The sequence below is a fragment of the Electrophorus electricus genome, chromosome 3 (genome assembly GCF_041902795.1).
Source record: "Electrophorus electricus isolate QZ-2024a chromosome 3, ASM4190279v1, whole genome shotgun sequence".
Taxonomy (NCBI): Eukaryota; Metazoa; Chordata; class Actinopteri; order Gymnotiformes; family Gymnotidae; genus Electrophorus; species Electrophorus electricus.
Genome location: NC_137499.1, coordinates 4,932,501 through 4,946,554, shown reverse-complemented (window position 1 = coordinate 4,946,554; position 14,054 = coordinate 4,932,501). Strand labels below are relative to the sequence as shown.

Sequence of the window (14,054 nt, the reverse complement as noted above, 5' to 3'; positions counted from 1 at the left end):
TCGAAGAATCAAGTAAATAGAATCGGAGCTGGAACCCTAACTTTAGTGACGTCACCACTCCACATCGAACGGGCTGGCTGAGTAGTAGTGAGCGAGATAGATAGAGGCGCGCGGTAGTAAAGTACACACTGCCATGAACTTCGGAGTGTAACTTCGCCGTTGTGTCGCTGACGGACTGGTGGGAAACTACAGCGAGTTTTTCTATTCTTTTTTCCCCCCTAATAGATCCAAAGGAAACCGAAGGACATTTGGAGAATTTGTGGCATACTTTTTTTTTTCTTTCTTCCAAAAGCCATGTCCTCCGCGGCGGTTGCTGCCTCGAGAAGGCAGTCGTGCTATTTGTGTGACTTGCCCCGCATGCCGTGGGCTATGATTTGGGATTTTACAGAACCTGTTTGCAGGGGATGTGTCAACTATGAGGGAGCTGACCGAATCGAATTTGTGATTGAGACTGCCCGGCAACTTAAAAGGGCTCATGGTTTCCAGGAGGGTAGGTCTCCGGGACCGGGGAAGTCGGGAAAGGAAATACAGCCCATCAACCACTCGGCTGGAGACCCCGGATCGCGCCCACCACAGCCCCTGGATCGTTATCCTCTAGCTCCGGACAGACCGCCTAGGCTGGGTCCCGAGTATCAGCCAGGGAGGCAGGCAAATGGTATCCCCGTTCCGAACGGATTTCCAAAACCCGACGAGCCACCAGAGCTGAATCGCCAGAGCCCCAACCCGCGCAGGACTAGCACAGTTCCCCCCAATTTGGTGCCTTTGGTGAACGGAACCTTGCCGCCTGTACATGCTCTCAATGGACGACCACCTCAGATGGGGATACCGGGCGCATTAACTGCGCCCAGCCTGACTGATCACGGTGGGAAGCGTTCAGATGATATGAAAGACAAGCACCGACCAGACAGCGTGTCTGACATTAGCGAGAGTCACAAACGAGCGGACGAGTGGATGTGCAAGGGAAAAACGGTGCGCGACCTCATGGCGCTTCACACTCTCGACAACAGGTTCAAGAAAGAGCACGCAGCAATGCAGCACAGGATGGGATACGAAACGAGTTCAACTTCCTCAAAAACAGGTAACAATGGCTTTGCGAAACATTCACTTAAAACCGACAGTTTACCGCTAAAATCTTTTTTCCCCCCTTTCGCGTTAAACGAGCTCATGTCAATGTCAGCAATTACTTCCGAATTCAGAAGTTCAGTGCACATTTCTGGGCGCCTTCTAATGGCATATTTTGTGTGCAGCTCTTGACGACTAAAAATAGTCAAACAGTGCCAACAACAGGTCATGCTTAGTTTTTGAAGAGTGAAAGACTGCTTTTTTTGCTGCATCTGTGTTTTTGTCTTTCTAACTTGCATGTTTAACTTTCTCCACCCCCAACCTTTGCAAACCCCCCCCCCCCCCCTCCTCTGTGCAGACCGAGGCAAGCAACCTCGAAGCATGAAGAGGAAAGCCTCACCTGAACCTGAGGGGGAAGGCACCACGGCCAAGCTGAACGGCGAAGGTCAGCCCTGGCTGCCTTCGCCCTCCGAAGTCCTGAAGATGCCCTCGGCTGCCTTGCCTGGCTACGCAGCCGCTCCCCCCTCCACGATCTCCCCGCACTCCCGTACCACCCCTCCAGAGGCGGCCACCGCCGCGCAGAACGGCCAGTCACCTATGGCCGCCCTCATCCTGGCGGCAGACAATGCGGGCGCCAGCACTGGCTCGCCCAAGGACGCCAATCAGGTACACTCGACCACCGCAGCAGGACGCCGGAACAGCGGCAGCCCGCTGTCGCCCTCCTCGGCCAGCCAGCGCCGGCTGACCCAAAGGGACGTGATGGGCGGAGGGGTGGCAGGCGCCGCTGGCGCCGGTGCAGGCACGGCCACCAGCCACGTGCCGGGCGTAGACCCGCAGGCTGGGCACCCGCAGAGCATTCCGGACTCGTCGGTGCCCCCTGGCACCACCCCGCTGTGCTGCACCTTGTGCCACGAGCGTCTGGAGGACACACATTTCGTCCAGTGCCCCTCAGTCCCCTCGCACAAGTTCTGTTTCCCCTGCTCGCGTGAGAGCATCAAGCAGCAGGGCGCCACAGGCGAGGTGTACTGCCCCAGTGGCGAGAAGTGCCCCCTGGTGGGCTCCAACGTGCCCTGGGCCTTTATGCAGGGAGAAATAGCCACCATCCTGGCGGGAGACGTGAAAGTAAAAAAGGAGAGAGACCCTTGATTTTTCCACTTTTCTGTTTTACTCTTCTTCTTCTTTTTTTTTGTTACTTTTTGTTTTTGCAAAACAAACAACAAATGAAATACATGCATATAGATTTCAGATGACTATAAATAAATCAAATTGCATACCATCCAAACTGAAATTATTGGACATGTACATATGGACACAAGGAAAGTGTACACTTCGTAAACATGGCTGTATAAATTTTTTTTTCTTTTTTTGAATACATTGTTTCTATATATTTTTTTTGAAGATGAAAAGGTATGTACACATTATAACAGACTACTCTCACCCCCTTTTTTCAGTTGTTGTTCAACGCCAATTATCAATGTACTATTAGAACTGGTGGCAGTCCATGTTTAAACATAGAATGTGACTAAAACTACTCTCTGAGCACTTGGCAAATACTGAAATGCTTCTAGCTGTACTTGTATGCACTTGTTTAAAATTGCCAAATACAATTTTTGACCTTGTAATAACAACCTAAGGTGTCCATGGTCCGCTTCTTGTTCCATTATTCGCCAAGGCAGTCGCTCCCTCCTGTGAATCATACAAGAGGGGTGATGCAACAGTCTCTGCAAGAACAAAATGGGACACAGTGGGAGGGGGAAGGCAGACAAGACGAAGGGAGTGAGAGATTTTTTGCCGTGTATGTCAGCAGTGCAGTGGCCTAATATGCTTACTATTTACTAAATTATTTATAGCACATATATAATGTGTTAGAGAGAATATCTGATTTTTTTTTCTGATGGCGAGTTGTGACTTATTTCATTGTTTTCAGCTCCCATGTGCAAAACTTGCTGCGGTATGCAACCAGACACTTGAGATGTCTATTTTCACTTCTATCACCATAGGTTAGGTGCTCGTAAACAATCTGTGCTTTGGCCTTTTTTGGTGAATAGAGACTATTAGTTCCTCAACACCCATTTGTATACTTAATAGACATAAGAGTATTTATTACATTTTACTGTTTTTGGTGATTTTTCTCAAAGTGTTATAGATTAATTATTCTCTTTGAAGTTTAGTTAAAAAGGGTGCCAGCCAGGCTTGAAACCACAGTTTGTAGTAACCTGGAGTGTGTTGCTCTGCAGGGAGGCTGAATATGTGAACGTATGGAAATGCCCCCCAAAAACAAGCCATAGACAGTATTTGACTTCCTCACTACTTTGTGCACGCAGTAAGAGACGCGGCCGGCACTCTGGCTGAGCTTAATAAAAACGCGCCGGGTCACGTGGTTGCCCCGGTGGAATTCCTGAGTCACCGTCCTGCTTCTCAATCAGGGCCTTTGAGGCCAACACGCCTGCCGCTGTTCAAGGCTGATCGCACACAGTACAGACGTGAATGGAGGCCTCTGTTCCGCTTAGAATTCACATGTAGTCGCCATTCAGATGAGCGGCAAGACTGAAGTTAACTCTTTAATAACCGCACTTTTTTTTAATAGAGATGTTGAAATTATTCTTTTGAAAACCTTTTTTTTTTTCGCCGATCAGACCACAAGGATACTAATGGTATGATGTATTAGATGCATATTAGAACTGAACAAATTACGTATTTTCTGCAGTTTCTTACCCAATGTTTTTTTTCCCCAATATCATCTGTGCATGCAAACCGGCAAATATCAGTAAATGACATATGGGTAGAAGGAAACCACGATGATGCAGGGTATATACAGCAAAACAAAAATAACAACAAACATTGAAATGGCGATTCCTAACTGCGGTCTTGCGGTTGTTGTCAGTTTTGCGTTCCTGTTACATGCCCGCTCATCTGTTCTGTTGGCGCAGGCTCTGCCTCAAATTCCAGCCGCGCCAACTCATTTCTTTTCATCTGTCACCGAAACTCAGCACCCGGAGGGGAAAAGCCAGTCCTCGGAGATTAATAGGTTTGCTCAAATTACGTAGCAGTCAGAAAGGGCTCAAGCTCTTTTTGTCTTTTGTTTGCACAGCTGTCCCACTACCTAGTTAGTGTCGATTTTTTTTTTTAAACGAAAGAAAGAAGAAGAAAAAATTCTAAAAAAATCGGCCATCACAAGACAGTTAACGCATAGTTTGGCACAGAGACGTCGTGATTTATAGACTATTTTCCTTCAGTTCGCCAAAAAGGAAATGTACGTACCTTTAGGCGCATCGGTTTAACAGTGTTGGAAAGAGAAGTGAATGGCCTACTGTTATTGGGGGTGTGACGGACGACGACAGCGAGAAACTAGAATAGGTTAAAAAGGTGCCCTGCTTTCATTATGCACTGGCTTGAGCTGGACTAAAAACAATCAGACGTTTAAATAAAATAAAAAAAGACTTAATGCTTTTAAAGTTGTTCCAAATCTTTGGTCAGCACGCATATATATAATAATTGGGCAAGAGTGAAACTTGATACTTAATAAGCTGATCATATGAAGGCCTGAAATTAGTAGTAATATACTTGAATGTTTGTGAGGGTTGTATAACAAAACAAAACTTTGTAGTAAGCATGTGAAATGCTGAATGAAGAATTTAAGGTCAAAGTACTTAAGGTACTTAAGGTCAAAATACTTAACGAACAAGTGCAATTACCAATCATTTAAAAAGCATAAATCCTGGAGGGGGAAAAGGACATTACTGCAGTAGCAACTCACAATCTCACTTTACTCTGGTACATGTATGTATATATTAATAATATAGAATTACATTATTCTGTGGCAAATATGTGTACAGTTGAAAGTTTGAAATGATTAGTCATTTCTGACAAACACTGCAGGTTGTCCAAGAGTGCAGTTGGCTATAAGCCCCGACATGCAGGTTTGGTGATTTTCGAGTCAAGTGCATAGGGGTGGTCTGAGTTTCACTTTAGGTCGGCAACCTCCTGCAATTGCAGGTTTCAGATTCGATGAAGCTTCGAAGGTTGTCAAGTACGCCATGAGCTCAGCACGTGCTGTTGGCTTCAGATGGGGGCGGAAGTGGAGTATCGCGTTTGCCACGTCAGCACTTTAAGCCAGTCTGCCTTGGGGATCTGTGGAGATTCTACAAGGGCTTTACGGCTGGTGCATTACACGCTTGCCTTCAGCAAATATGCACACACGCGCACACACACAAACACACACACATGCGCGCACGCGCACACATACACACAGGGAGGGTGGGGAAACCAAAACACCCAAGCTCATATACTAGACTCTGTGCTATCCCAGATTGAAAGAAAATAAAGAATGGAGCAAACGTGAAAGTTGCAAGGGAGGAATGGGGGGGGGGGGGGTAGATATATCCAGCAGTCGCACTGACTATAATTAGACAGAAATAGGTGAAGACCGCCTGCCATCAATCACAGACACTCCAGCACCAAGAAAGGAACATGCGTCCTGTTGACTGGAGGCCTTTATCTGGAGAAAAGGTTTCTATGTCGCACCAAATATAGCGATCACACCCTCTCTGAAGCTGGAACGTGTAATAATAGGGGGCCTCCGTTGCCTAGTTACCTGCTGGAAGAGTAAACAGAGGGTGTGCGGAGGTGCCACGTCAGTTAGCAGGCAGGGGGAAAACCAGGCACAAGCCCAGACCCAGAAACGGCCTTTTATTGGCCTGCTACTGTGGAGCAGCAGAGGATGTGGTTGGCTGGCAACATAGAGGAGCTGGCTACAAGCAAACCTGGCTCGCCAATCCTCAGGGCTTATGAATATTTTGGATATAAGGAATTAATAATATGCAATATATAGAAAGAAGAAAACAATGATTGAAAATCAGCACAGAAATAATAAAAACCGAAGCTGATTCCTTGTCATAATGATGGAATTTTACAGAAAAGATTAGTAAAAACAAAGAATGAAATGAATGGGTAATACTGGGCATGCTATGTGAAGCAAAAATAAGTAATCCTTTAAGAAGCCTTTTTAATTTGCAATAATGAACTCCTGGTTTGAAGTCTGAGTTAATGAAGGAAATATGTAACAGACCCTGAAAGGTAAATCTGGTGGCATAAATAATCAGAGATCCCCATCAGTTTTGTAGACACTGTTTCAGACACTTATCACTCACTGCCCATGCAGTTATGGTTGGCTGACTGCAACTTATTTCCTCGCACTGAGTTGACACACTTCCATGCACACTCTCTCATGCTCACTGACAAGCTGTCTTTTGAATAAAAGCTTTAATTAATCATTTTCCAAAGAAAATGACACATCTCCTCTGAATGTAGGCTAAGCTAAAAAGAGGGATGGGGGGGGGGGGGGTCAGTATTGGAAAACAAAGTGAAATTTTAGCCGAGGACATTTTCAAATACAGTCTTGTTCTCTGCCCAGTAGCAACTTTGAATCGAGGCTCCTGTTACAGGAAACCTGATGGTAGAGATTTGCTCTTTAAAGTGGATCCTTCGCATCCTTTCTGGCTCCCTTTGTGCGAATGCCATTTTTTTGAAGGAGCCTTTTAAGATGGAGACCTGTTTTCTTCTGGTGCACGTGGCGCTGAGCTTCCCGTCCTGAAGGGTGGGTGGGTGAGTGGGTGGGTGAAGGTGTTATGGGGCCCTTTTTTCTCCTGATGTGTAAAATGAATGTTTTGTAATGAAACATTCCTCCCAGTCCCAGTTCCTGTGGGGGTGGGGGTGGGGGGTGAGCGGGTGGGGGGGGTTTGGGACACAAACCAAAGGAAGGAAGGAAAGAGAAAGAGACAGAGAGACAGAGAAAGAGAGAGAAGGTGGGAGGGAGGGACAGAGGAACTGCTTCTTGACCTCATTTGTTAATGTGTAACAGCCCGTTCTGTGGGCTCCACTTGACAAGTGTTGCACAACCCCTGTGTTTTCAAATGCACAGCAGTTTTGTGCGCAGCGGCCAACCATGTGTTTTGCAGAAGAGGCATCAGGCGTGGGTGTGACCATTAAATGCAGGCATGGGTGTGGCTAATAAATGCAGGCATGGGTGTGGCTATTAAATGGGGCATGGGTGTGGCTATTAAATGGGAGCATGGGTGTGGCCATTAAGTGGGGCATGGGTGTGGCCATTAAAGGCAAGCATAGGTGTGCCATTAAATGGGGCATGGGTGTGGCCATTAAAGGGAGTGTGGGTGTGGCCATTAAATGGGGCATGGGTGTGGCCATTAAATGCGAGCATGGATGTGGCCATTAAAGGGGGCGTGGGTGTGGCCATTAAATGGGGCATGGGTGTGGCCATTAAATGGGGCATGGACGTGGCCATTAAATAGGGCATGGGTGTGGCCATTAAGTGGGGCATGGGTGTGGCCATTAAATGCAGGCATGGGTGTGGCCATTAAGTGGGGCATGGGTATGGCCATTAAATGGGGCATGGGTGTGGCCATTAAATGTGGGCATGGGTGTGGCCATTAAGTAGGGCATGGGTGTTGCCATTAAATGGGACATGCGTGTAGCCATTAAATGCAGGCATGGGTGTGGCCATTAAGTGGGGCATGGGTGTGGCTATTAAATGCAGGCATGGGTGTGGTCATTAAGTGGGGCATGGGTGTGGCCATTAAATGCAGGCATGGGTTTGGTCATTAAATGGGACATGCGTGTGGCCATTAAATAGGGCATGGGTGTGGCCATTAAATGGGGCGTGGGTGTGGCCATTAAATGGGGCTTGGGTGTGGCCATTAAATGAGGGTATGGGTATGGCCATTAAATGGGGCGTGGGTGTGGCCATTAAAGGGGGCGTGGGTTTGGCCATTAAATGGGGTGTGGGTGTGGCCATGAAATGGGGCGTGGGTGTGGCCAGCCGGGGGCATTAAAGCCCTGTAAGTGGTCAGCTTCTGCAAGGTCATCCCACAAACCAGCCCACTATCCTGCTGTTCCACTCAGCCAACTTTTACTACCTCTCCTTTTCCATTGCCTTGTTTTTAAATTTTCCGCATAGCAGCTACTTTATGAATCGGCGGCTGTAGATATATCGCTGTTTTATGGCTATGGCATATAAACCAAGGGCAGCAATTCATTGTTCTTTTAAAATCAAAACATTTAAACGTTACATTTGCCACTGATGTCTCTAGATAGAACTTTTACTTAATGAGCTTTTAAGCTGCCTAAAACTCTGAGTTGCTGTAGGGTTTGAAGATCGAATTACTTGTAAACCACTCTTGTGACATTTTAAAACAATTCAGTGGCATCCCATTGTTGGAGGGTAAAGATTCTTTGGCTCTGATGTGCTTACAACCCATCTTGTCCAATTTTGGACAAAGCGTATCGTCGCGAACACTTGACCTATGTCCTTGGTGCTGTCGGGAAGAAATTAAACTCCAGCACATCCTCAACACCTGGTGAATGGGTCCTATGATCACTGGCCACTGGTCAACAAAGACAAGTGCACGTAATATAAATAGGCACTCCAATGCAATCTCATCAACCACCACCTTTTTAGTGTGAAAAGCGTAACCAAAGACGTTTCAAGTGTTAAATCTGTAATGAGGTTCAAACAGGGTCGGGCGTCTTACCGCGTGAGGCACTTCGAGGCACTACAGCCTCAAAGATGCTGAAATATGGTGAAGCGCCGGTTTTGCATGAACGCCCGACTGAAGGTGTGTTTGTTGCGAGTTCCGGGTTCTGTAGCAGCACGTTGAGGGTGTGTCAGGTGGTGCCTGAAGGGGGGAAGAGATTAAGGCCGTGAGAAGGGGTGGCGGCGCATGCATCGATCAGACAAGTCTGACTTTCCGTTTGAATGAAAGATGAGTTCAGACTCTGATTTAATCGCCTCTGTGAGAAAGCAGGCACAAGACAAAGAGGCTGACCCGAGGCAGAGTAGGACAATAATTGCACCTACGACTCCCTAAAGGAGAATTTCTCTCTCCCTTCCTCTCTCTCGTGCTGTCTCAGTCTTGTCTGTCTTTTGCTCTCTTTCTGTCTGACAGTCGGTATAAGCAGGTCACAGCTGATAGGGAACAAGGACAAGCGCTCTTGGGGGAAAAAAAATGGGAAAAAAGAAAGGAATGCAGAACAGGATTTATGGTCGGGGCTATTTTGGTTGGAGTCATGGGGCTTCCAACATTAGTGGTATTGTTCCTCCTTGAGAGTCCTGGTCAAACTGAGCCCTCAGTTGGCCAAACTATTCTGTAAAGGAAAAAAAAGTATTTCAAAGTCAGCTGCTTCTGGCTTAAAGAAAGGTTTTTGTCCTTTTAGCCAGTCATACGTTTCTACCTTCCAGCGCCTTATCTTTAACGAGAGCTTATAACTATTGATTTTGAAGATGACTCTCCACTCTCTCAGGGAGCTGTGAAGAAAGATAGATATATATATCTCACACTGGATTCAGCATTCATTCACACCCTGCAGGTCTATGGAATCATCTTCATATATATTTCAAAAAGTGTGCAAGCTCTCTCTCATGCATCCACAAACGATAGTGCAATAGGCAAGCAACAGCTGATCTCCATTGAAGCCGCAGCCTCTCTCTGCCTCTTCTTCACCTCTCTCTCCCTCTCTCCTTCTCTCTCTCTCTCTCTCTCTCTCTCTCTCTCCTTCTCTTTTTCTCCAAAGCCCCACGGCTCCTTCTTTGATCTCAGGGGGACTCGAACGTTCGGTCTGAGAGTTTAATAGGACACAGCTGAAGCCCAGCGCCCTCGTTATCCAAGTGGGTAGGGTGGGGGGGGGTGGGGCGGCAGTGAGGGCAAACCCCCTCTCCATCAGCCCCGCGCCTGCACCTACACCCTCACTTCTGAGAAACACCCCCGCTCTTGAAGGTCGACTCTGTGCGGCTCGATTCACTCGCTATGAGATGTGTGACCACTTTTGATTGATTTCTATTTTTGCAACCTCAGACTGGCATGCGTAGCACCCCACCCCACCTCCCCACCCTTCCACACTCGCTTGGAGTAGTGAGGGTTTCCAGAGCAAAGGGAGGCTGATTGAGAAGTAACCGGAGGAACGTATTCTTCCACTGCATGATTAATGCCCTCTCGTTCTGCCACACAGCCACACTGCTCTATTTTTAGCCGGCAATGTCAAAAGGGGGCCTGCAGAAATCTCAGCAGGCTGCAGTTCATGTGATGGATGAAATCATCACAAAGTACAGGCTCTGTCTTTCTCATACCCGTTTTCTTCCTTTATTTATGAAAAAATGGAAATGAGTCTTCCTTTTTTTTTTTTTTTTTTCTTTTTTTTTTGCACTGGACGTGAAAAACGAGGCAGCTAGTGCTCGGCCTCGTCCGAGTGTTTTCTTTCGGTTGCTGGAACGCCATCAAATGTGCAGAAAAACTGGAACAAGCTGCGAGTGAAGGCAGGGGAGGGAGGGAAAAACGAGACGGGCGAAGAGGAACAAAAACAAAAGAATGCGCGCACACACACACACACACACACACACACACACACACACACACACACACACACAAGAACAGATCCCAACAGAACGAAGGGAGTGAACGAACGCACACAGTAGAAAGGCGGGGGTGGGGGTGGGAGTGGGTACAGAAGAGGCTTTTGTGCGCGCGACAGATATTGCTGAGGGAGCGGAGGATTGGGATCAGCTGACGAGTTGATGTGATCAAGAAAAGGCGGGTCTCTCTGCACATGGCACAAAGGCAAACAGAAGAGCACATCAGGCTTTGACAAGAACCCTACCAGCAGCAGCTGCGGCCAAAGCATTTTTGGCCCCGTTACAGGATCTTGTACGTTAGTTCGTCAAACCCCGGTGCGGCCAAGCCAGAGTGCTGTTGTCAATCGCACTTCCGACAAGTCTCAACACGGGCTGACTTGTGTTTTCTCCCCGAGCGTTTGCTGGGGAGATTTCTTCACAGTACCTCCTCCACGTTGGCTTGGCTTCGCTCTTGCTCGGCAAGTTGGCCTGTTTTCCAGTTTCGATCTGGGAGCAATTAGAGTTGGATGATTTTCCTGGCAAACAACCATATACAGTACAAACACTAGCCTCTCCTCTTTTAGCCATGGAAAAACATGCCCTCCAATTAGAACACTGTGGTATTCGACAATGCACTCCGATTGGGTAAAGAGGGATATTTACTGTAAGGCACGAAACAGGAAGAGGAATGAGTGATGGGGAGGGCAGATAAGTGGTGAGCCCATCAGACGTGGAAGCAAGACTCATAATTCAGTCAATGCTTTTGTTATATCACCACTTCATGGTGAATAATCTGCTTGCCGTGTCCCTGAAGATCAAACGCCATCATTCTTTACCCCTCCTCTGCTTTTTTTCTATTCCAGTCACACTGTGTTCGTTTATAGTGTTTCATTCCTGACTTCCGTGTCAGAAGTCAACATGATTATTTCATAATTATAGACATGTAATATTATTATATGTCTGTAATAATAAAATTATTATAATTATATAAACTGTCAAACATGAGAAGGACAGACTACACACGTTCTGTCTGTAGCTCGCCTGGTGGATTCCCCTATAGAGTAGTCTGTGATTTACTGAACAGAGACTCAATTTTGGTATATTTGGATATGTTCTCTAGCATTCTGGATGTGAAATGACAGTGATGGTTGAAATTCATGATGTCAGTTTTCATCTGAGAGCTTTTGCCTCCATATGAAGTAAACCAGACTTTTTTGGCCAGATATATGTCAATGTTAATGTTCATGCATTAGTCAAGAAGAAGAAAAGGCGCAAACTTGGGAAAGACTTCCGTAAAAAAAATGATACACAGAGTATGACCACAGAGGCGCTACCACAAGACGCAGCACCTCAGCAGCAGAAAGACCAGGTTACCATTTACCTTGAAAAAGAACACAAAACCTCTGCAGTTCTGAAACAAAGTCTTGTAGACTCATAGGTGTAGATTATACTCGACCAATGTTGTAGAATGAGAAACTATTCGGACATCATCCACGACACACAGTAGCATGGGAATGTATGGCTGCCAGTGGAACTGGTCAATTTGTCTTTTTTGATAATATGATAATGCAGGCATTGGCCACACTAGTGCGTCTAAACTGCTCAGATCCAACCACATGCCACAGAGCTCAGTGGATGGTGCTTCATACCATAAGGGCAATTAGAACAACTGACTAAAAATAGACAACAGAACCATCTATGGAGATTTTGTGGGGCAAACAGTGGAATGCACACAACTGTCCCAGTAACCCTACCTGAACCTCATTAAGCATGGTTTTCATGTACCAAAGATGACTGACAAATTTATTTAAGAATTATTTATGGCCCCATGAAATGATACGGCAATGTAGAATGATAGTTATGTGTCCTGTCTGTTTCATCTAACACAGACGTCAATGTTTTATTTCATATCCAGTGTCATGGAGTACACAGGCAAAAATATACAAATTGTTGACTGTCCAGTTACTCAAAGGCTGCACTGTAAGTCCTGAACGTGTTGTGGAACACTTTTACTGCCTGTTTTAGGAGCCTAAAATGACCCATGAAAAACACAGGCGAGCCTAAACTGGAGTGACTAACATCCTGTCCACAACCAGACACATGCAGGCTGTGACTACATCTCTGAAAAATCTTCTGGCCTGTAGCCCAAAACACATGGCATGCACCGCCTCTCATGTTCCCAAACAGAAAAATGTTAATAACATGCTGCTGACGACGTGGAGAGAGGACACGTGAAGCTATCTCGCACTCTCTCGCTCTCGCTCTCTCTCTCTCTCTCTCTCTCTCTCTCTCTCTTTTTCTCTCTCTTTGTCTCTCTCTTTCTCTCTGTTCTGTCTTTCCCTCTTTCCCTCTCTTGCACTTCTTTTGTTTGTGTGCACATCTGGCTTTCAGTTCTAGTACTAATAGAGAAGGCAGTGTGTGTCTCTCCTCCCCCAACCCTTCAGCAGGCTGGCTGGAGTTTGTGGGAAGAAAATGATCCTGTGTCATGCAGCATGGAAAGTTGTTGGTGGAGCCAAGCAGGATATGCTGGGATGGGAGGGGGCGTTTCTGCACAAGTGAATGTTCAAATCCAGCAGGCGCCCTGCCAAGATCCAGACAGAGTATGTGAATGTGTGTGTGTGTGTGTGTGTGTGTGTGTGTGTGTGTTGTGTGAGTTATTTTCATGACTGGCATTATTTCAGGGCGGATAGCTTACCAAGGTTTTTGGTAACACCTGTTTCTGGAAAGTTCAGCTCTGATCCGCTGAGATTTTGGTATGCCAAATATTGGTATGCCATAATGGCAGTGTTGTCAACAGAGGAATGTGTTTGTGAGGCAGCACTCTTATTCTTGTTCTCAGACACACAACCACAGACTCTTACAAACACACACACACACACACACACATACAAAAAATCATATCACTCTTTGTCCTGAATGGTGCTGAACCCAGTCAGCTAAAAGATGACTACTGTTTCCACCAACCTCAAAACCAGACAATGGAAGGAGAGGGCCTCCTATGGTACTAAGCATGAAAAGTTACATAATATAATGATTCAGCACTTCAGTATTCATGGCCTCTGACATACTGAATAAATAATATAGCTAGTGGTGACTGACTTTAGGGAAGATTGCATGCCTTCATAATGGTATATGGCCCACAGGCTTGTATGTCACACATTGAGTGCTGACTGTAATATACTGTAGAGTGAAGAGTGGGGCAGCCATCACACTCATACCTCTTCACAGAGAGATGTGGGTGTCGTGTAGCAATGAGCCATGTAGGATGAGGTTAAATATAGTTGTAGGGAAAAGAGATTTTGTGTGAGTATGTGTCTGTGTGTATCTATGTGAGTGTGTGTATGTGTGTGTGTGTCTATTCGTGCGCGTGTTTAGACGACATAAGAGAAGGAAATGCTTTAACGGTCAATTCTGATGTTGGTGACTGGTGCAGGAACATTCCAAAACTCGAAAACATCTATGTAGCTTTTTGGGACAGGACTTTAAGCAGAAAGTGGTAGACCGAGGTATTTTAGACTCATAGGGCAATGTTGAGACTTATATATGAATGCATTAGTGTCTATTCAAAAGTTGTTTTGCTGTGGAGGGGGGA

General features: G+C 46.3%; 1 protein-coding gene across 1 annotated transcript; it reads left to right on the top strand.

The window, feature by feature from the left end:
• Window positions 1-49: 49 nt before the first annotated feature.
• On the top strand, window positions 50-2,690 carry irf2bp2b (interferon regulatory factor 2 binding protein 2b). The gene is made up of 2 exons (XM_027024673.3): window positions 50-1,078; window positions 1,421-2,690. The coding sequence occupies exons 1-2, from the start codon at window positions 295-297 to the stop codon at window positions 2,206-2,208; spliced, it is 1,572 nt and encodes a 523-aa protein (XP_026880474.2). The 5' UTR covers window positions 50-294; the 3' UTR covers window positions 2,209-2,690.
• The last annotated feature ends 11,364 nt before the right edge of the window (window positions 2,691-14,054 follow it).

Excerpts from the sequence above, each read along its gene's own strand:
- irf2bp2b (XM_027024673.3), top strand. The coding sequence starts at position 295 with ATGTCCTCCGCGGCGGTTGCTGCCTCGAGAAGGCAGTCGTGCTATTTG. Across the intron at positions 1,079-1,420 it reads TTCAACTTCCTCAAAAACAG|ACCGAGGCAAGCAACCTCGA; the intron begins GTAACAATGGCT and ends TCCTCTGTGCAG.